This window comes from Protopterus annectens, chromosome 9.part0 (genome assembly GCF_019279795.1).
Source record: "Protopterus annectens isolate FY-2018-M chromosome 9.part0, PAN1.0, whole genome shotgun sequence".
NCBI lineage: Eukaryota > Metazoa > Chordata > Ceratodontiformes > Protopteridae > Protopterus > Protopterus annectens.
The window spans coordinates 622,135,382-622,157,904 of NC_056743.1; the positions used below are offsets into that span (position 1 = coordinate 622,135,382).

Here is a 22,523-nt window from a genome sequence, read left to right on the forward strand (position 1 = left end):
CAAAGTATGTAAAGCTGACTTAAACGCTCCTTGTACAGTAAAGTTCATCTTTAGAAACAACTCGTTTGCATTGTGTGCATATCAGTACAAGTAATTGTGATAGGCAGTTGTATTGTTTCTTATCTGGCGTGTTTTAAATTGCATGTTATTAATAACTTGACATTGAAGCCAGTGCTATTTTCACTTAACTTCAGTGCCAACCCCTGATGCCAGAAAACAGTTTCTTCTCCTTCTATGCTTTCTGTAGCAGGTCAGTGATAATACCTTTTTCTTAGGTTCATAATGTACACGTGATGAGTGGAGTCATTTTTTGGAGGGCATTACTTTATGCATTATCAGTGCATCGGCATAAATTGTGGGCAAAGGACACTTTATGATATCACAAATCTTTAAAGTTACACTGTGCAAGAAAACCTAAAGATCACATATTCCTTACCTCATCAAAGTAAAGTAGTAGTCTCCCTTCCTTGAACTCATAGTGACTGATATATTGTTCGGTAAGTGAAACCAACTGCAAAAGACAAATAAATTACAGTAGAGGTGAAACAAACCAACCAGCATCTACACCAAGTAACAATAGATATTAAAAGCAGAAAACTGTTAATTTTCAATTCAAGTTACTGAGCAAATTTCAGAATAAAAAACTTATTTGGTCCTATTCAAAGTTCAAACTATGACATTGAACCAGGAAAATACAGGAACACACGACACGGAATGTGTTGTTTATTATAACAAGTGAGACGCTAATGAAAGATAGTTAACTACTATGGGTCATGTTAAGCACCACATTTACTTAAAGGCTCACTAACAATAATAATAATAATTCATATCAATCACACTTCACCTCACAGAGTGCTTTATTGTACTCTCTTTGACTTTGTAACAGAGCCTAGAAAGGAGTTCATTGGTTTCCACTTGTTAAAACCAGCAAGGCCAACAAAGGGCTATGGTAAAAAGTATATGTTTTATGCACTTCTGAAAGATTTGGCACATTGGGCATAGATTAGAACTCGTAGCTTTAGCTTACTCTTCTGAGAAATGTAATTGAACTTACTACACAATATGTGTGTGTGTTGAGTACACTTTAAGCTAGCCTGTTTTGTTTACCTTTCACAAGGCAAATAAAATCAAACTGCATTTTTGGAAGAAAAGCTTAGGTCATTGTTTAACTGACTGCATTGTAACCAAACAACTCCAAGATGGTGTACAGCCAACTGAAAAAAAACATTGTTTTTTGTTTCACACTAATAGGCACCACTACTACTAATTCATAGCTTTCTGAGTGGTGGGCAAGAGAAGTATTTAAAGACAAAACTTCTACACTATATATAGTAACAAAAATGACAGTGCCAAAGGGCATTTCTTACCTTATCAAGGTCAGCACTGTTTGGCTCAAAGCCACTCAGCATGGTAATGTCAGCAATAGCCATACCGGACACCTTTGCTTTTGGGTCTCTCCTGGAAGTTGAATGAAGAAGACATACTTTACTACATTATTCATCTGCCTGCACACCGTCGTCAGCATTGCTAGAACACACAGCCATTTCAGATTCTTCCCAGAAGCTTCAAAGCATGGAAAAGACTAACATGTTTTAAAACATTTAGAAAATTGGCATGTCAGTTAGTTTGGGTTGTGGAAAAAGCCATGAAATCTGCAACAAGACAAGCAGAATGCTATTAAATTTACTGACATTTCTAAAGGCTGGTACTGACACAGCATGACACCATTTCCTGTCAGATGAAACTAAAGCTGGTGTGCATTAAGAATTGCCACAGGTATCCATTTGCCAGTCTATAATCTTTTCTATATAATGCACTAGACAGTCTTACAATGCATTTTTTGAATGAAAAAACAAGGCTTGCACAAAAGTAATTTCCAAACAGAATGTTAGAATGCTAAAAATGGATTGTGTATATACAACCAGAACGATAGTTCTCTTTCTCTGTATGTATGCATACCTATCTACATATAACTATCTATGTGTGTGTGTGTGTGTGTGTGTGTGTGTGTGTGTGTGTGTGTGTGTGTATATATATATATATATATATATATATATATATATACACACACACACACACACACACACACACACGTGTGTGTGCATGTATGTGCCTGTGTGTTTGCATGTATCTATCTAACCATATTATATATGTGGGTGTTAAATGTTTTATTATTGCACATTTTTTTTGCATGCTGAAATTTAAGGAATAATCACTGGTGGAATAGTTGGCTGACTTATGTTATGGATGAACTTCAGGTGATTGACTGTAACATAATTCAGGAAAATTTCCTTTATTTGCAATTGTGCCACCCTGGAGTTAGTTTAGGTTCCAGAGGTGTGGAGGTGGAGCCCACATACTGGGGGTGGGGCCCCACATAAAAGAAAGTTCTTTATTATTTTTGGTGGTCACAGTAGCAACTAACAAGTTTACAGTTGCAATCAATTTAGTTAGATTACTTTCGATGTCAGCAAATGTTACCGCCAATGAGGTTCTTCAATATTTTTACTTTCAATCAATCTTATCAGCAATAATTCATTACACACTGCTATACAGAGCAGAATATGGTATAAAGTGGGAAATAGGGAGATCCTGGATTTGGAGTCCTGTGCTCTGATATAGATAGATGTGCAGGTTTAGAGTCATCCTATACAAGTATTACTGTGTATTGTATTATGCAAACTGAGATAAAACAGAACCCTAGGCAATAAACACTGAACATTTTAATAAAGGTGGGAATTATACCTTAGACCTTAAGTACTGTGCATTGTATTACAAGGGATGAGGACATCCTAGATAACAACCATATATTGAGTTATAATGGATGGGAGGGTAGGGGAATGCCCTACAGAACAAACAGTGTATACAAAGAATGGAATGGGGAAGAACCTAAATGATGCAAACATTGCATTATCATACAGGGATCCTGATGGAGGTGACACTGTGCTGTATGTATTGTTGATGGGGAATGAGAGAGAGAGAGAGAGAGAGAGAGGAGACCCTAGACAGTAAGTAATAACTATCTCAATATATAGGAAGTGGAATGTTAGAGTATGCACATTGTGTGTTATATTCTGTAGGCTGGTTGGTGGGATATGGAAACCTTAGATGATGATCACTGCATTATATTACTTACATATAAGCAGTGTGCCTACATTACACAACAATCGGGAGAAAAGATGCATATGCACCTCTTGTGCAGCACTATGCCTGATCTGTGCCTGCAATCACTTCAATCAGCATCTAGTGCAATTTTGGTGACTGGCCAGAGGACCATTTTGTTAATTTTACCAGTTTTCTGACTATAATGTCAGCATGTTTGTACCACTCTAAGTTAATTTTCACCTACCTGCTTATCATCTTCCCCACACTCTGAGGGGTGCAAAGATGCAGGTTGGGAAGATGATATGTAATGTTTGTGCATCACTCTAGGAGTCTTGACTCACTGCAGTGTTCCAGTCAACACAACCAGGTGGGCTGTGTATCAGAAATTATTACCATGCCAGCAAGAATATTCTGGCTATTTTGGAGTCATTCTTGTTTTAAATGTGTATGCTGCACTCATCACTGTAAGTGCCTGTCCACTAAAAATAAATCTTCACAAATTCTAGTGGTAGTATTTGGTGGCATATAGAAATATAGCCCTGATTAGACCCAGCCAACAAGGATTTTATTAGCAGCTTGCGTGACTGACAGAGTCAAGGGGAGGAGGGTTGCATGGGCAATCTCTGGTGGAGGTTGGAGATGCTGACATGGGGGCATATCCCAAATTTGTAAATAATGGGGAAACTTGGCTGAGCTGGTGCAGAGATGGGGCAAAATGCTGTGCATCCCTAATGCATGCTCACCCCTCGGGTGCAACCACACAGACCCACAAACAGATAAGAAAAATGAAAAAATAGAAACTGTAGAGATTAGCTGTTTGACACCCCTGTATGCCCTTAGGTTCCTTGAATGGACCCAGCCCTACCAGTGAGACCCAGGGGAGTTAAAGTAAACACTAGCAGACCTGGCGATGACTGGAGTCTCTGGGGTAGATGCCATCAGATGATGCAGGGGTGTGAAAAAGAGTTCCAAAAACACACATTCTAATGGTAATAGAGTGACTCAGCTGAAAAAAGTGTTTCCAGCATCAAGACACTCTTTGTTTAAAGAAATGATGAAGTTCACAACAAATAACTAGGAAGAAAAATAAACTGATTAATGCCTATAAAGTAAAGAGAATACGTACTAAAAAGGACACTTCTTTGATATGTAACACACAGTTTACTGGGAATGATAATATTTTTCTATCAGAAAACCTTCAGTCTATAGAAAAAGGCATCATTTTTCCAAAAAAAGAAGGTGGAAAAAAGAGGCAAAGGGGAGGTGAAAAGGAAGAAATCAAAACTGAATGTGGAAGGATTGAAGAACATTCCTGTAAGAAAAAAGAAGAGAAAGACAGATTTTGACTACTTGGCTCAAGCTGTGGATTTACAATGACAGCTGGAAGAGAATTTAATACACAATGAAAGCAATGGGATTCATAAGACTAATAGTGATGAAGATCTATCCTATGTAACAATTAATAGAGCAGATATTACTGTATTAGAAGCTGCAGATTCTTCAGAGCTGGCCAACAAAGATATTCTTGTAATTGGAGATTTAATTATTAGAGGAAATGATACTTAAATTTGCAGAGTGTTATGCTTGCCAGCAACAAAAATAGAAGCTGTGAGACAAGCCTTGGAATGCCTTAATGTAAGGAAGTATGGATCTGTTTTTATTCATGTCGATACAAATGATGTTATCCACAAAGATTCTCCGACTGTTAGTAGAGAACTGACAAGCCTCATAGATAGTATAGTCTGTACTGGTGTTAGCATGTATTTTTCACAAATATCTTATAAAAAGGATAGTCAGGTCACCGTGAATGAAAAGATTTTTTGGGTAAATATCTACATGGAAAAAATGTCCTGTTTCAAAAAATGGAAATGTGTAGAGCATCTAAGCCTAGTTTTGGGTTCACATTTGTACAGACAGGATGGTGTGCATTTGTCAAGATCAAGGAAGAGAATTTTTGCAATAGATATTTTGCAATATTTGACAAACACTAGGCAGGATTTTTGCTTGGTCGAAAATTTAACAGTTCACAGATAACAACATTTGATGCATCTCTGAGGGTTGTTAATGCTAGAAACATTAATAATAAATTTTTTTTTAATTGGAAAATTTGTTACGTTCCCACAAAATTGATGTTGTTATTGTTTGTGAAACATGGTTAAACAACAATGACTGGAAACCAGTTCCGTCAGGGTATAAATGTTTTTACTGTAACAGACATTGTAACAAAAAATCAGGTGGAGGTTTTATGATAGGGATTAAAGATAGTTATCGGACCTGTGATTATTACATGTTCAGTGATAACACCAATACTGCAGACTGTGTAACTGTGACAATTGGAGTGTACAGACCACCAAAGTCAAGTGCAAATGACAGAGAGGAATTCATACATTTCTTGCATGAAACACAGGAGGGAAGAATAATATTAGTTGGGGACTTAAATGTACCAGAAACAGACTGGAATAATATTGATTCAACATTAGTAAGGAAATTATTCATAATGTATATTCAGGAACAATAATTGCTTCAGATTGTACAAAAACCTACCAGGGGATGGAACATACTAGACATTGTTTGTGTTCCTAAAGAAATTACTGTTACTTCAAGTCAAGTTTTACCACCGTTGATGTTCAGTGATCATGGGGTTATAAAGGTTAATTTGTTGCTTGGTAATTCTGCCAATTTCTAATCTAAACCAATACACAGAAGGTTAATTACATATATGGAAGCAAACCAATCATTATGTAAAACTAACTGGAGTGAAGCGTTCAGTGGAAAAACTGTAGACAGAATGTGGAAAGCTTTGAAAGAGAAATTGTTTGAGTGCAAAAAAAAAATCAAAAAAAATGTTTAACATCAGGATCTAGGCATACAACATCAGGGAGGGATATATTTCCATAAGAACAAGATACATGATTAAAGTGAGAGACAAAAAATACAAGAAATAGAAGAGAGATCGAACTACAGCTTTGAAAACTGAAATAATCAAGCTGGGCAAACAATGTGTTTTAATATTATGACTTAAGTGCAATACCTTACACTATCCTGTTAATACTATAAATAGAGAGCAACACCTTTGACTCTTTCACTAACCTTGTTTGGTCATTTTTTATATTTTCAATGAAATATCATCCCTCCTACAAATGCTGGTAACACAAAAAAAAATAGTTTACAGTCTTGATATATTGTGGACTACAAGCTTTAGTGTCAGATTTCTCTGGCTTCTTAACAGGAGCTCAACATTTTCCCAAGTCCTCCCACCCTTGGCCTGTTGTGGTTTTAAAAGCCAGTGTCTCTGACTTCCAAAGCCCCTCCCTTTATTCATTTCATTTGTCAGTTGTTTAAGCTATTTAAATCCTTTTCCCACAAATTGTTTTCCATAGGTCCATAATACTGAGTACCCACACAGCAAATCAGTATTGCACATGTGTTAACCTCTCTTACTATATATTGTCGCTGGCTCATTTTCTCAGAGGTCTCATCTGCTTGGCATTCTCACCACACTCTGAGAGGGTTCTGAAATAATCCTGTTCCATCCTTGATAGATAAGATATTTAACTATTTTCCACCTTAGTTAGCTATATTAGAGTGCTACTGCTTTATTTTTACTTTATTTGTTGATTGCTGAGATCTGCATTTTAAGAAGCATTCCAGGCAGTGTGTTACTTTGTAATTTGCTACTTTGTGTTTCTTGCTGGTACTTAATTGGCGCAGTCCTGTGCTTCTGGCCATGCTAAATGGATTCTACATCAAGAGGGATTAGGACTACATTCCAGTGGTAGTGGGAGATTGCCTGATCTGTCTCTGAGCTGGGAATCACTTTGGTCTGCCTCTAGTGCAATTTGATGATTGGCGAGGGGGACATTTTGTTTCTGTACTGCCATAAAATCAGCATGTTTGCACCATTTTAAATGCATTTTCATACAGCTTCCATATATGGTTATCACCCTCTAAAAATGTTCCATATAACAGAATACCTCAGAAGTCTCCTCAGTACATAGTTGCACAAAGAACAATTGACTTTCACATTAAGGAGCACAGCCCTACAAGTACAAGTAACTTAGTAGCTAGGTGTTAACCTCTCTTGTACCGTCCACTAGTAAAAAGTTACAAATAAAGGGTCTATAACCATAGATTTGCATTTTCCTACTATCTCTGTAGCAAGCTTGATGGATTTGGACATCCTGAGGCAATGTAGCAAATGTCTCATGATTACTGACAACCACCTTATTCTAAAACTAACTGATATAGTATGCGAGAGATGTAGTTACAAAATGTTACTGGAGGTAAGACTCTCACTTTACCAAGACAAACACAAACAACACAAAGTAGGTTGTCTCAGTGACACACGCACACACACACCCTACACCCACTGCTCATAGTGTATCCCAGGCGGACAGTCCCACATATGCTGAGGCTCTTAAATGGACAGTCCCACATATGCTGAAGCTCTTAAATGGACAGTCCCACATATGCTGAGGCTCTTAAATGTAATCTTCCAAAAACCTCAAAAATCTCGCAGACATTAGACAGAGCATAAGTATCACCAGCAATCTCTTGGACACCATGCTAAGACAACGTGCACCAAGACACACAGCTTCATCACAAGGTGTGTCAATCCCTAAGACCATAGGGCAAACTGCCACATAACACAATATCTTAGTCATAGGAGACTGTTGTGAGAAACACAGACGGCTCACTCACCAGGCTGAGCAAGGGGAGAATAACGGTCAGCTGCCTGGCAGCGACCAGGATTCACTAGATCGCTGACGAACTACAAGTACCAGTATGACTCTACCATAGCCATGTTGGTGTACATGATCTGAGATATACCTCACTGGATTATATGAAGAGAGAGACAGTAGACATATTGAACTTTGCTTCCCAGAATAGTATGAGCCTAGCATTGCACAGCATTTTCCAGGGATGATGTCACAGTAGCAACAGAAGATAATTGACTTTAATAATTGGCTTAGTTTTTTGTGTTACACCAAGGGGGTACAATATTTCTGTGTCTGGGAGGATATGGTACGCAGATCACACTGCTTTGTCAAGGATGTTTTACCTCTGTCCCCTTTAGGTTTTTGAATATTGGCTAAAACCTTGTCCACCCCATAGTGCCTTTTTTAGGCAGTGCCAATCTGATAAACCTAGTGGCATAGCTAAACCAACTCAGAATAATCTAAAGGTGTTACTGCTCAATGTCAGGAGTCTAAAGAAGAAACTCCACTGCCTGCAAGCTCTCCTCATTCTAGAAAATGTAGACATCTGCCAAGTTATCGAGACTTTGTTTAAAGCTGCAGAGGGCACCCCAGCTGTGCAATTCTATAACGCCTTCCACAAATTTAGATCAGCTACTGCACATGTAGTTTCTAAAGGTGAAGGGGTCTCAATTTACATCAAATGTGAACATACCTTAAGACTGTTAAAACAGGCTGACACACTTGAACATCTCTGTCTCCATCTTGCCACAAGAAAAGACCCCTACCATATCCTTGCAAGCTATCGGTCCACCTCCATGACTGAGAAAGCCCACACCACATACTTGAAAATTAAATACAGGCGCTACCTATTCAACCGAACATGATATTCATGGGTGACTCTAACTACCCCATCATCATCTGGGAATTATACAAGACTTAAAACATGCAGGCCAGAGATTTTGGACATTGTTAGCACAAACAACCTTGAACAGGTAGTCTGCACATTCTTAACCTGGTCCTCACAAATGGTGCACACCACCTAGTGTAACGTCCTCACTGGTCAGGTCGAACCATAAAGCTATCTCCTTTGAAATAAATATTAAGCCCAGGATCCCAGCCAACCTAGGAACATTTAAAAATATATATTCCAAGGCTTCTCCTACTAAGCAACAGTCTAGCAAAATGCCAATCCATCCACAAACCCTGAGAATACAGCTACCTATGTCGAATTATTCATAGACAGCTATACCTACCAGAAATAATCACAGAACATCCTCTAAAAACAAACCACCCCTGTGGAATTCCAGTATAAGAAGGTTGTATAACAAAAGAAAGAAAATCATGTCCAAAATTTAGAACCTGGTGGCCTGCAAAGTCAACAGGCCCTCACCAATCATAACACGAAACTCAGGGGACTAATCAAGTCCACCAAATCTAAATTTGAGATAAAAGTAGCTTCCCAGGCTAAGGACAATCATACGTCTTTTTTGCAGTTCTGTCTGCAACCATAAAAGTAATGCCCAACAATGCGCCAACCTAATGGTGAGTGGAACCACCTATACAGAGCCAGAGGATATAGCAAATCTATTAGCCAATAAATTTAGCTCCAACTTTACCCCCATCTCCTGTATTCAGCCCCAAGAAGGTGTTAACCCTTTCCACTATTGTCCCTGTTATTTCAGTTCTCATCTTATTCTGATTTCCCCCATCTGCTGCCACTGCAATTGTTTTATCTGTGCTCAGTTTCACCCATCTGTCTTCAGTTTTGCAGTTCATTCCCCCATCCTTTGAAGTTCTTTCTCAGAGTCTTTGTGTAATGCCACAACATCTACATACAGCAACTTTGTTGATGTGTCCCTTCCCACCTGTTTTCTGTCCATCACTACTATAAACAGCAGTGGCCTCATATCTGGACCCTGATCCCTCCCACTCCTTCTTGGAGCTCCCCTGTGAGACTGAACACTGTTCATACTTGAGTTGTTGGGTCCTTGTACATAGCCTGCACTAATTCTACCAATGTTTCTGGGACATGGAACCACTGCAGATCTGCCCAAATCAGCTTTCTTGGGACCTTGTCATGTGGTTTCTATAAGTCTAGGAATGCCTAAGTGGACTCTTTCCTCATCTCTAGCTTCTTCTCAGTTATCTGTCTCACTGCAAACACTGGGTCAGTTGTCTGCATTCCAACACCAGCCTTCCTTATGTACTTTATTTCCATACCTGGCTTATTTGCATACCTGTTTTGTAGTCTCCTCACATGCTGTTTTATGGAGCTGCCATTCTTCTTCAACTCCACATATTTCCTCTGCTTCCTTTGGTGCTATATCCCTGAGTATTGCCTTAAACTTTTGTGTATTCTTGTTAGCAAATGTCTAGGTCTTTAGTCTGGCCTCTGTTGATCTTAGAGCCTTCTCTGACTATTGCTTGCAGCTGATTGTAGTAACCAGTGGTTTATGCTAAGGGCCAACTGTTTTACTGGGGATTACTATGCAATCACTGATTCTACACTGCCCTTTCCTTACTAGGAGGAAGTCTACCTGAGTTGCATGTTGGCCGCCCTTGTATGTGATCTTGTGGCTGTCTTTTGCTAAATCATCTGTTGGTCATCATCGAGTCATTTGCCAGACAGAAGTCTAGATTGGCATCTCTTTTTTTATTCCTGTTGCCCCACCCATGTGGAGCCATGCAGTCCTCATATCCTATTCTGTCTGTCCCAACATGTGCATTCATCTCACCCATTACCAACACCAATTCATGTTATCCTACTTTGAATGCACTCTTTTCCCCAGTATCACAACCCTACTGTGCGGCATAGGCTGAGATTATGAATACTGCCTATCATTACACTGGAGTCTGATTGCCATGAATTTGTCAATAATTCTGATGACATCCCTCACTGACTTCTGAAGTCGCTCCCTCATCACAACACCCACACCATTTCTAGTCTGCCCTTCTGCTGAGTAGTAGACTCTGGATCCAAAGCCAAGTAGCTTTGCTGCACTGACTCTTCACCTTGTCTCATGGATTCATAGGATGTCCAGCCTTTTGCTTACCATCATGTCATCCACTTCTAAGCTCTGTCCTGTCAGTATAGCACCTACACTGAGTGTAGGCAGGTCATGCCTATTTAACCTGGTTAACTTCTTTGAGAAGGTCACTAAAGCTATGAATGAAGGCAAAACAGTGCACCTTGATCTGGCTATGGTGTCCAACATAATACCTCACTCAGGCATTGTAGATGAACTTATAAAATTAGGCATAAATCCATATGTCACCCAAAAGATTTACAGCTGTCTCACTGGTAGGACACAAGAAGTTAGGATAGAAGAATCCACCTCCACAAAAAGGTCAGTTACTAGTGGAGCCCAACAGGGATCAGTGTTGGAGCCTCTACTCTTTGACATCTACTTCACTGAAGTCAAAGCAAATGTCAAAGGCCTTTGGCTGACTAACAATTCAGATGATGGAAAACTAAGTGTAGTCACTGAATCCCCAAAAGAAACAGATATCCTTCAAGAAGGCCTGACACAAACAAATAATTTGTGCCAGAGCCATAGACTAAAATTCAGCGCAAAAAAAAATGAAAGTAGGATCCTTTGGAAAGATGGCGACCCCTGGAAATTACCACATTGATAATGCACCCCTAAAAGTAGACCCAGTGGCTAGAGGTCTGTAAACACATGTCGACAGTAACCTGAGCTTTGACTACCACATATCCTCTGTGGTGAGAAAATCATCCTTCATTGCACAACTTATAAGTAAGGGCATGACATCCAGGTTTAAGGAAGTCATTGTTCCACTATACTCAGTTCTCACCAGACCGGTCATTGAGTACAATGCATCCTTCAGCATGTACCTGACCAGGCACTTGGAACAGCTTGAGGGACCACAGAGGTTCCTCACAAAAAGAATACAGGGAGTAAACAAGTCCTAAGCACCACATCAAAGCCCTATCCTTGTACTTGGCCTCCTACAGACTGCTGCACAGCAGTCTATGCCTAGCCTACAAGGAATCCACTGATCCCACACTGATGGATCTTTTACAAATCCGCAAACCAATTAGTATCAGATATACCTGATCTAAGGAACTAAACCTCATCTGCAGATTAAACAGAACATGTTGGAGGGCCAGGTATGTGTCTCAAAGATTACCCCTTCTCTGGAACAGATTTTCCATCCAGTTTAAATGAAACTGGACCAATGGATGCTAAATCAAAAATTTACCCCTGGTTTCACCGATGCTCCTAATGGACAGGTGCAGTTTGTGAATGCTTGATGTGTATTGGCCTATGTTAAAACAGCAACATTTCTTGGAGTATTGACATGTGAGCAATATTTTGGTACCTATTAACCTATAAAATCCACACATTCTATCCTTTCATTATAAACCTTCAGTAGGACTGCAAATTTCTTTGACTTGTTCCATCAGTGTTCCACACGATAGCCCACTATTTAAATCTTTCATTAAAACTGCAACAAAGACCCAGCCAAGCTAGAACCGTACTGTGTGATACATTAAAACTCCTGTATTGGATGCCCAATGGATAAATGCATGTCACTCCTTAAGGACATAACAATGTTTTTGATAATGTATCACTTCACCAGGTACTTCTCATTATTTAATTATTTTTAATCCAATTTAATGTCTTGAATACAACTTTATTTAACAGCAGCTCATGTTAGATGTTTTACTCAAATGGGAAAAATGCTGCATCTCCTTTGTCAATTAGTTTAGTGGCATGGGGAAGCCAATGTGATTGGTCTGATGACCCCTGTCTCCTGAGAATCAAGGTTGCATGTAATCACTTATCTTGAAACTTTCAATTTGTATCACATTATATTTAAAAAGTTATGACACCACATTCTTACTTTTAGCAGGCTCAGGATTATTGATTTATAATTGCTAATGGATTCCCTACGACTAGATTTCATGCAATGCTCTGCAGTTGTACCTACCATATGCAGATGTCATATATCACGGGTTTATCACTGCTGCCGGGAGCTGCTGCTTCTCTCCTCCTCCTGTTCCGTCGGTCAAACCAGCTGATTTTGCTGAAGGGTTCATCAGCCATTGCGTCACCATAGTCATAATCATATTCTTCAGCTGCTCGAAATAAGAGAGTTTAATGAATATGACTAGTTATGAAACTTAATGTATAGAAGGTACTGAAAGTTATGAACACTGAAAATGTAAGAAAGTTTCCTTCCAACACTCCTTACTTCCTTAAATAATCAAATTCTAGGTTTGTATTTGACCTTCAAGTAAAATGACTTGGCTTAAAGTCATTCAGTAAGCAGTGTCTAATCAGTAAATTCTGCTGTTTTATAGATGAGCCGCAAAATTTCTAAGGCCCTACAACTGAAATGTTGGAACTTGGATTGCTGAGTCCCGAAACACAGAAGAAGGGGGAAAAAAAGAGAGAAAACACAGGAGAAGAAGGAATATCTAACATCACCATCCTCTTTAGACTTCTTTTTTGCAGGGGGACAATCTCCCTACAGACCTTGAACTTATAAATACCAAGCTTGAGATCACCATACCTTGGAGAAAAGGGACTATTTCAAGAAACGGCCTTGTCAGACAATATATACAAGTCCACATTTTTGGCCTTTCAGTTCCCTTATTTCAGGGCTAGGCAATTTGATTCCCTATATTTCAAAGAGTCACTATTTCTGAGCTTATGTTACATTTTTATCATTGCATATAACATCATTTTAGGCCGTCTTATTTCCCTGAGCAGCCAAAATACGAATTTTTAAAATGATTAAGTTATTTTAAATGTTTCTGCTTCTGTAGCCAGACGTCAGGGTATTGGTAGATAAGAATGATTTTTCTAAGTGGTCTGACATTTTGTTCTGATCAGTGTGCTTGCAGGTTATGTTTGAGTATCAAGTAGTAGGTATGCCCTTTCTCTTCCTTCTGCTTTTTCTTTCCTTTAAAGGTTGTGCTATATATTCTATTTTCTCATGGTTACAAAACATTTTTTTGCTTTGGGGGTAAAAAACATGTAATAGCCTTATAACTCAAAATACTCCTTGGATAAGTTGGAGTAGCTATCTAGAGAGGGAGAGAGAGTGAGAACAAATCTGTTCATTATCATTGACATAAAAATACCAAAATTCCCTTAGAGTCTAGCTTGTGTCTCAGTATACCATCAGTGCAAAATAACAGCACTTTTGTTAAAATATAGCTTAGAAAATCATCCAAAAAGAGAAAAACAGAGTGCTTAGCAGAACTGATCATAGCTTGTGTCTCAGTATACCATCAGTGCAAAATATCAGTACTTTTGTTAAAATATAGCTTAGAAAATCATCCAAAAAGAGAAAAACAGAGTGCTTAGCAGAACTGATCATAATTTCAAAGGAAGGCTCAAAATGGCAAGTTTATAAGGATAATACCCCACCAACATATTTAAAATAACAACAGCGTAAATAATTATGTTTTCACCTCACTTGTTAAAAAAAGAAAAACAGACTAACAACTTTATTCAATAATAACTTTTATCAGTTCTTTACAAAATGATGACAGAGCCAGTCATAATATACACCTTGTACAAAATTTAATCACAATACTACATCTTACTGAAGCATTCTATTTGGAGTATTAACATCAGAACTTACACAAAAATGTCTATATAGTAAGTAAATACCCTAGTTAATAAGGTCGCTGCTTTAACTCTCCTCTACCTGCTACAAGGGTGGCATCATCTTTCTTTATGAAATAATCTTTCTTTAGCTGTCCGTCTTTCAAATTTTCTTTACCAGCTTCTGCCACTTTTCCAGTTACGTCTTATCCTTTTCCCATGTCCTCTGATCACTAAGACTTCTTCTCTATGTATCTGTTTCTTCAGAGCTTTTATCTTTGCTACATTGGTGGGGGTAGGTCCTTCTTCCTCTTTCATATTTAGATTTTTTTTGTCACTAATAAGAGTGACCCCCAATAATGCTCCATGATTTGTATTGTACTTATCATTGTCCAAGTTTCCTAAAAAGTATGTGTATTTGGTTAGGAGACCCATTACTGGATACAGCAACCTCGCTCTATCTTGGAAGAATTTCTATACTTCGCCTAATATAGGACACTCCCAGAATATGTGTATCCAGTATCCTAATACACCATTTCCATATCTCCAGCAATCACTTACTCATCCTCAAAGCATCTTATTCAATTGGGAGGATGTACTAGCATAATCATTCAAGCACTTTCACTAAAATAAACCTTAATGTGGTTAACCCCCATAATGCTGCATAGACCTCATTCCACCACTTTGGTCAAATCCATTTCTCAAGCTTTAATTTCATCCCCTCTCAGACTTTCTATCTGTAGTACTTTTTATTTCTTTTATGAATTTATAAAGTTTAGAAACTACATTCACGGATATCCATCACAGATCCTGTATTGCCACCAGGTCATTTTCCCAATATCTTACCCATTCTGACCAATCCTACTTCAGCCTTTACTCTATATAACTGATGAGCCTGCTATATACCAAAGACATCCCCAGGCACGGCTTGAAACTTAGTTCTATATCTGTCCCACATTATAAAAATTGGGTCTCCTTTAAAGACAGCCAATATTTAATCTGCACGTGATTTTGTAGCCATCATATTCACATCATCCTTTCCTCAACCCGGTGAAAGATTAATTTAATAGATGAAAAACTCATCACACCAGCTATCAGACACACTTGGTTCAGCATCCAATTTGATGCAACCCAAACTTCTTTCCATAATCTAGATTTATATTTTTCAGTGGTCCAACAACAGTATATCAGATTTTAATGCTATAGACGTTGACCTAGTTATACCAAACTCCATCAAACTTGTTTTCTCTCCTCCAAATACCAAGCAACAGTAGCTGCCATGCCCTCAGATATGTCCAAAGGTCAGGTGCTCCTAGCTCCCTCCAGAACTCAAGCTTTTATTAATATATTTTTCATGTCTTAAAAAAAGAGCTTTCCCAGAGCTAATGGGAGAGGATGGAAACTGTACAGTATTAAGGGGAGAACAGACATCTGTAGTGCTTGTATTTTGTGGTTCAATTCCAGCTTAATCTGATTTCATTTCTTTAATTGCCACACAACAATCTCCTTTGTTTTACTGTATGCAAGTTTAACTGAATCCTGCATAATTGGTACAAGCCCGACTTTTAGATAATCAATTACTATAGAGTGAAATAACTGCAGATATTTATTATACAGGGACTGGAAAGGGCAAAAATTAACAGAAATAGCTTGTGTCTCTGCTATATTAACTTTATATTCAGAAATTCTCCCGAAATCTAATAATACTTGAAATACTCTATTTTGGTGTTCTTCTGGCTCAGTAACATGTACATGTAAATCATCAGCATTCAATGCCATCTGAGTTTCATCTCTTCCTAATGTCAGCCCTGAAATATCCGATTCTCTTAACTGTATAGCCAGAGGTCTTTCATATAGTGGAACTAGATCCATGGGTAATAGGCATCCCTGTCTGGTCCCCATTCAGTGCTAATTGGGGGGGGGGTTCATAGCATCTACACTTAATACTATTACTGTTTGTTTACTTTGGATTGCATTTTGTAGACCTCAAATAGTTTTGATCATATTATCAGAAGTGTGCCTCTCCTTTATAAAGCCACACTAGTCCTCATGTTTTGGAGCTATTCCTACCATTTTGGTGACTAAGATTACAAAAAATATTTTATCATCCGGGTTTAGTACCGAGATGGAGCTTTATTTACTTATTTATTCATTCATTCATTTTGTGAAGGCTGCCAGCCTAGCTAGATAGAATTTTGCAGATAATTCTGTCATTTGTAAATATGAATGTAAACTACAGGCTTGTTGTCTTAAATGTAAAGAAATACTGTTACATGTGGAACTGGAAATAAATGTGACAACAGTGCACTCTACTGACCAAAGTAAAGCATGTGGTGACCCTTTGATGTAGACAGTGGTGCCAAAGGGTCTAGATGAAGGAATTCTTGCTATTGTTTTAACCAAGAGTTAAATTGCTAGACTTAAACATGCAAATGTATTTTTATTGCTCTGTTTCCTGACCAGCTACAAGATAACAAAAGGAGATGTTAAGAATGTAAATGCAGTTTCTGTTAGCCTGGGAACCCAGGGAAGTGTGAAGAATGATGTAATGTGTAGCCTGGGAACCCCAGGAAAGTGTGAAGAATGATGTAATGTGAATCAGAACTGAAATTTCAATTTAAATGGAGAGAACCAGATAGGATTAAGCATTTTTGTCTTGACCATTCAAATCAGCACTGCCTTTGCTCATATGTAAGTTATCTTAGTCTTGTGTTTTCTTTTATAAATAGCTAGAAACTAGAAAGATTAGACTAAGTGTTTTTCTGTGATGTCACAACTGTACTACTGAATTATTTTAAGTATTTGTCTGTGATCTCTGAACTCTTGACTAGCACTGTGTAGTAAGAAGTTTAGTCTTGTGTTTTTATTATTTATTATTAAATATTGTAAAACCTTTTGACTGTGGCTGTTTTGTGTAGAGATAATTTAAGCTCTAGAGTACATTGCATATTTATAGTGATTACTGTACCTTGACTGTTTAGTTATACTACCAATTGGATAATAATATTGTACAGTAATAATTGGACACCCATTTAAGGTCCGTTGAGTAGCTGATAAATATTAGCTGGGTGGTGGCAGGTGGTACTACCATATAGTCTGGGTAATAGGGGCACAGCTGGAGAACCTGTGCCAGCCTTTCCTAGGAGTGTCTGTGTGGTTGTATAAACTCTTTTCACAAAGTGTGTTTGTGTGTGTGTGTCAGCTACTTGGGCAGGGACACGAAGCACTGGTTGGATAGAGAGGGTGCTGGAGATTTTAGCTTGCTCAGCTAGGCTGAGATCTGGACCCTATAGCTGTGCCAGTGGGGAGTCTTATTGGGGACCTGGAGAGCAAGGGAGTGACCAGCCCTGAACTGACTGTGATCTCTGTGTGCCCTTAAGGGTAATTGCACTTTACTGTGTGTATTTGTTATCCTTTCCTTCATATATGAGATGCCCTCTCTTGTGTTAGTGATGAGGATTGAGGCTCCTTGATTGCTGGGCCTGGGTATGGACTTCACACATTCATTCATTCATATGGTTTGTTAACTGGGGAAGAACACTGATCACACTGGACCAATTTCAGTCACAGCCAAGATTGTGAACACACATCATCATCGTCTCACTGTTGTCATCATTAACCCCCCCCTTTTTCCACTTCCTACATGAAGTGAAGGTGTCATGTCAACTGTCTCCATCTATCTTGATTCAATGCCACTCTTCTACCTTCTTCGACACTCATGTCTGAATGTTGCAAGTCTCCTCTCGCACAATCCATCTATCTCTTTCTCTTTGCTTTTCTGCAAATGTGTCCAAACCACCATATTATGTTCGATTTCATTTTGTCTGCAATCGAAGCTGCTCTGGCTACTGCTCTGATGTCCTCATTTCTTCGTCTGTCCTACAGTGTGCATTCTACCACCCATCCCACACCCTTCATCTCAGTTATCTCTAGCTCCCTCAACTGCTTTGCCTTTATTGCCCAGGTTTCTGTACCATACACTAGTTCTGGTTACACCACTGTTTTGTACACCTTACTTTTCAGCTTCTTTAGCATTCTTCTGTCATATACTACCCCAACACTATGTGCCATTTGGCTGCAGCCCCTCTGATTCTAGCTTTGCTGTCTACATCCCTTCTTCTCAGCAACCTGTCCCAGATACATAAAGCTGTTAACTTGTCCCATTATTTTCTCTTCTATCTCTGTTCTCAGCTTCTTCTGATTCCTTCATTTGCTGCCATGACAACTGTCTTGTCTGTACTCAGTTTCATCCCACTTACCTTCAGCTTTGTATTCCATTCCCCTGTCCTGTGCTGAAGGTCTTGCTGAGAGTCTGCATGTAATGCCATATTGTCTGCTTACTGCAATTTTGTAGATGTATCTGCCCGACCTGTTTGCTAATGTAGTCCGTCAGCAGTATGAATAGCAGTGGGCTCAGAGCTGAACCATGAAGCACTCCCACTCTGACTAGGAACCCTTGTGTGAGACTGAATACTGTCCCTACTTGATTCATTGGTTTCTTTTCCTTAGCCTACACTAATTCTACCAATGTTTCTGAGACTTCAGAACCACCACTGTATTGTCTAAATTAGCTTTCTTGGGACCTTGTCATGTGCTTTCTCAACGCCTAGGACTGTCCAATTGGATCCTTTCCTCATCGCTATCTTCCTCTCAGCTGTGTCACTGCAGACATCAGGTCATTTCTGCTGCTCCTGATCTGAATCCGAACGGCTCATCTTTCATCTTACTTTATACTGCTCTACATATTCAGTTAATCAGTCAACCTCCACGGGACTTCCATGCAGTGTAACAGGAGTTTGATACCTCTATTCTGCCCTTAGATGTGGATGCCCCCTTTGTTCCTGAACACTGATACTAGTGTGCTTATTCTCTGGTCACCTGGGATACATGTTTCTTACCACCCTGCTATGTGTACCCTCAAGAGCCATTCCTCCCCATCTCATACAGCATCTTTATCAGTATCTGCCATAACCTCATCTGACCCTGCTGCTTTCCTTGACTTCATCTTCCTTAGTGCTGTTCTTACTTCTTCTAGGGTGGGCTTGTCTTCTTGACTCATGGTAGGCTGTGTCTGGGGCAGTACAGCTTCTCTGGGGTTTTCTTCATTCAGAAGCTGCTGGAAATACTCCTTCTATCTGCCTTTGATGTCCTGTGGACTGGTGAGCAGGCTGTTGCTGGTATCCCTTATGAAGGATGTCTGACTATCTTCTTTATCTTTCTGTCTTTGCCTTGCAACCTAATAGAGTTTCTTTGTGCCACCTACTGAGTCACTTTCCAGAAGTTGGTAGAGTGCCTCTGATGCCTTGTTCCTTGCTATTGCAACTTGTCTCTTAGCCTCTTTGTTAGCCAAGTATTTCTCCCTAGCCTGTTCCATCTTTACTACCTCACACTTTTTCCTGCACTGCTTCTTTCATTTGATGGCTATTTGGACTCCTGCATTCCACTGCCAGCTTTTCTTATGTGCTTTACTTCCATACCAGGCTCAGCTGTATATCTGTTCTATAGTTCTCACACATGCTGGTCTGATATTGTTAATCCTCGTCCACTTCCTTACATATGGGTTATGGTTCTGATATTAGAACCGAGCCGGCAATATACCAAGCTCATGCCAGGAATAAACTCTCGAGCTAAGCAATCTCTTACCCATAATCCCCCTCTCCCTGTTACCCCAGATTTCGTTTGCCACGTCGCCATCAGGTTGTGTCAGGCTGTTGCTCTTGAGTTAAGTGAAACCTTTTTTTGTCCTTTTATTTCAAAATAAGGACTTTTTCTCTCAGAAAAGTTGATTTTCTGATCTCTCCTACCTTATCACATTTAGCGGCTCCCTTTTCTTTCAGTAAAAATTTTTTAGTCACTTTCCCCCTTTTTATCTAATGTAAGGTATCAGTTGATTACCATAGTTGGTAGATAGCCTTTCCTTTCTTTCCTTTGAGTAATTTTGTGTTTTTGTATTATTGTTGGTATTTGCCTTTCCTTTAACATGACAGATAAAAAAGGTAGTACTGGTTTTAAAAGATGTTATGATTGTGGACATAAACTACCTACTTCAGATGCACATTCTTTGTGTGTTTTCTGTTTAGGTGTGCCTCACTTAACTGTTGACCCACCCTGTGGGATTTGTAAGAATATTTCCAACAGGACACTGATAGAGAGGAAAAACAAACTTTTGTTGAAAGGGTTACTAAAGTCTCCCTTTTCAGAGGCTATTTCTGGGTCGGAGGACTCAATCCTTCCAAGATCCCATAAAAAGAAGTCTGAGGATGTTTCTAAGGCTAAATCTTTTCCTTCGTCCCCAGCTGGGGACTCTCATCAACCAAGAAAGAAAGCAAAGATTTCTGCTTCGGATCTGACCCTCTCGGATCTGACACCTTCGGCGCCTAGATCTTCAGCTCCGAAAAAGTCCTCGGCACCACGTATGTCTATGGCACCGATGTCCTTTGCTGTATTGGAACCGAGGGGCCCCTCAGTTCAGATTTCTTTACTGGCACTGACCTCACAGTCGGCGCAGACCACCATTGTTTTGGAACCGACAGCCCAGTCCTTGTTTACTATTTTATCGGTTCCAACCTCGGTACCGACAACTACTTTGGCACCGATCTTTCCGTCGGTGCAGACCATTACATCGGCACCGATGACTTCCTCGGTGCAGACACCTGTAGTGCAGTCCTTTACGTCACCATTGTTTTCAGTGCAGTCTACTGAGATGGGCACCGACCTGCCTGCATCTCTAGATAGACCTGTTCCCCCTCAGCTGTTTCTGTGAGATCTACCAGAAGCCTCTCCCAACATGACGTATTGCGACTTGTGGATCAAGTGCTTTTGGCCAGAGGAATTTCACCTCTCAAGACCTATCCTTCTCCCTTGAAATCTATTGACATAGCACAGTCTTCCCCCTCTATGGTTCCCTTTATGGATCTCTCTAAGGAGCCGCAGTTGCTTTTCTGGCAGAAAAACTTTGCTATGACCCAGGATTTGACTTTTCAAAGCCATCCTGGGACTCCCAGTCGTCAGGCTGGATCACTTAGGGAAGAGGTGACTTCCCCCTTGGGCAGTCACCCCTTTTCTAGTGGGCCTGCCTTCCAAATCATGGAGAAAGCCTTGGTGTATACCGCTGATACTGTGCTTACTATCTCACCGTCCTCCTCTGGACCACTATGTACACAGGTCGCTTCTAGTGGACACCGGGTGCAGAGGTCTCAGGATATACTCCCACAGGATACCACCTTGGTGTTGTCTTCCCCAGCATCTCCCTCTGAGGAAGTTCATCGGAATTCCTCATGCAAGAGGAAGCATATGGACTCCACTGAGGAGTCTCTCACTGGAGACACAGACTTTGATGATAGGGAAGGGTCCCCTCGTTCACCTTCTGATGTATCTTTTGGTGATACCCTTGAAATCCTTAATCAGAGAGGTGAATGGCAGTCCTCTAACCCAACTTCTGAGGAGTCTGTGTTCCTGCAGGCTTTTTGCGCCCAGCCCCCTACCTCCTGGGTTACCCCACCTGCAGACGAACTGGTCTGACTCATTGTGCAGCGTGCATGGAAGACCCCTGATACTGTTGAGGCAATTCCTCAGAGGCCAGACAAAATTTTGTCCCCCCCTGCTTCTGAACCTCATTGGTCTAAAGGTCTCCCTGTAGATGCTCTGGTGGTGGCAGCTGCAACTAAGAAAGACCTGGCAGAAGAGGAAAGCCAGACTGTCCATCCACCCAACAAAGAGTCCAGGGCATTGGATAGGGAAGCACACTTTTGCATGAGTGACCTTTGCTATCAGGTCCTTGAATTATATGGCACACTTCACCAGGCTTCAAAGAGACCTAGTATCTGAGCTCTCTGAAACTTTGGCAGATGCCGTGTCTGATGAGGTCCGTGACAAAATGGCCTCTCAGTTGGCCACTACTGAATCAGTTTCAAAGTCCTCCATGTGCTTGGTGTCCCACGCATCAGAAGGAGCGGCTAGAGCAGTGAGTTCAGGCATTGTTTTGAGATGACATGCCTGGATGCGCTTGTGTAATTTTGCAGAACACTTCAAGGCTTCCTTTCTCAATGCTCCCATTGAGTCCTCCTCCTTGTTTGGACCCAAAGTCAAAACTACATTGACCAGGTGTGAACAGGACGGTAAGACCCTGTCTGCC

The 22,523-nt window shown here is 39.9% G+C and overlaps 1 protein-coding gene across 2 annotated transcripts in view; it reads right to left on the reverse strand.

Annotated features, from left to right (window-relative positions):
- The window catches only part of C4B (complement C4B (Chido blood group)), an 876,141-nt gene that overhangs the window by 112,679 nt on the left and 740,939 nt on the right, over positions 1–22,523 (reverse strand). Inside the window, exons 33-35 of one of the 2 annotated variants that reach the window (XM_044083184.1) lie at positions 12,762–12,909; positions 1,368–1,458; positions 437–511 (exon numbers count right to left, since the gene is read on the reverse strand). In XM_044083184.1, coding sequence (XP_043939119.1) covers positions 437–511; positions 1,368–1,458; positions 12,762–12,909 — 314 coding nt within the window. Of the gene's footprint in view, positions 1–436; positions 512–1,367; positions 1,459–12,761; positions 12,913–22,523 lie in introns of both variants that reach the window. The other variant, XM_044083183.1, reaches the window with a different exon arrangement.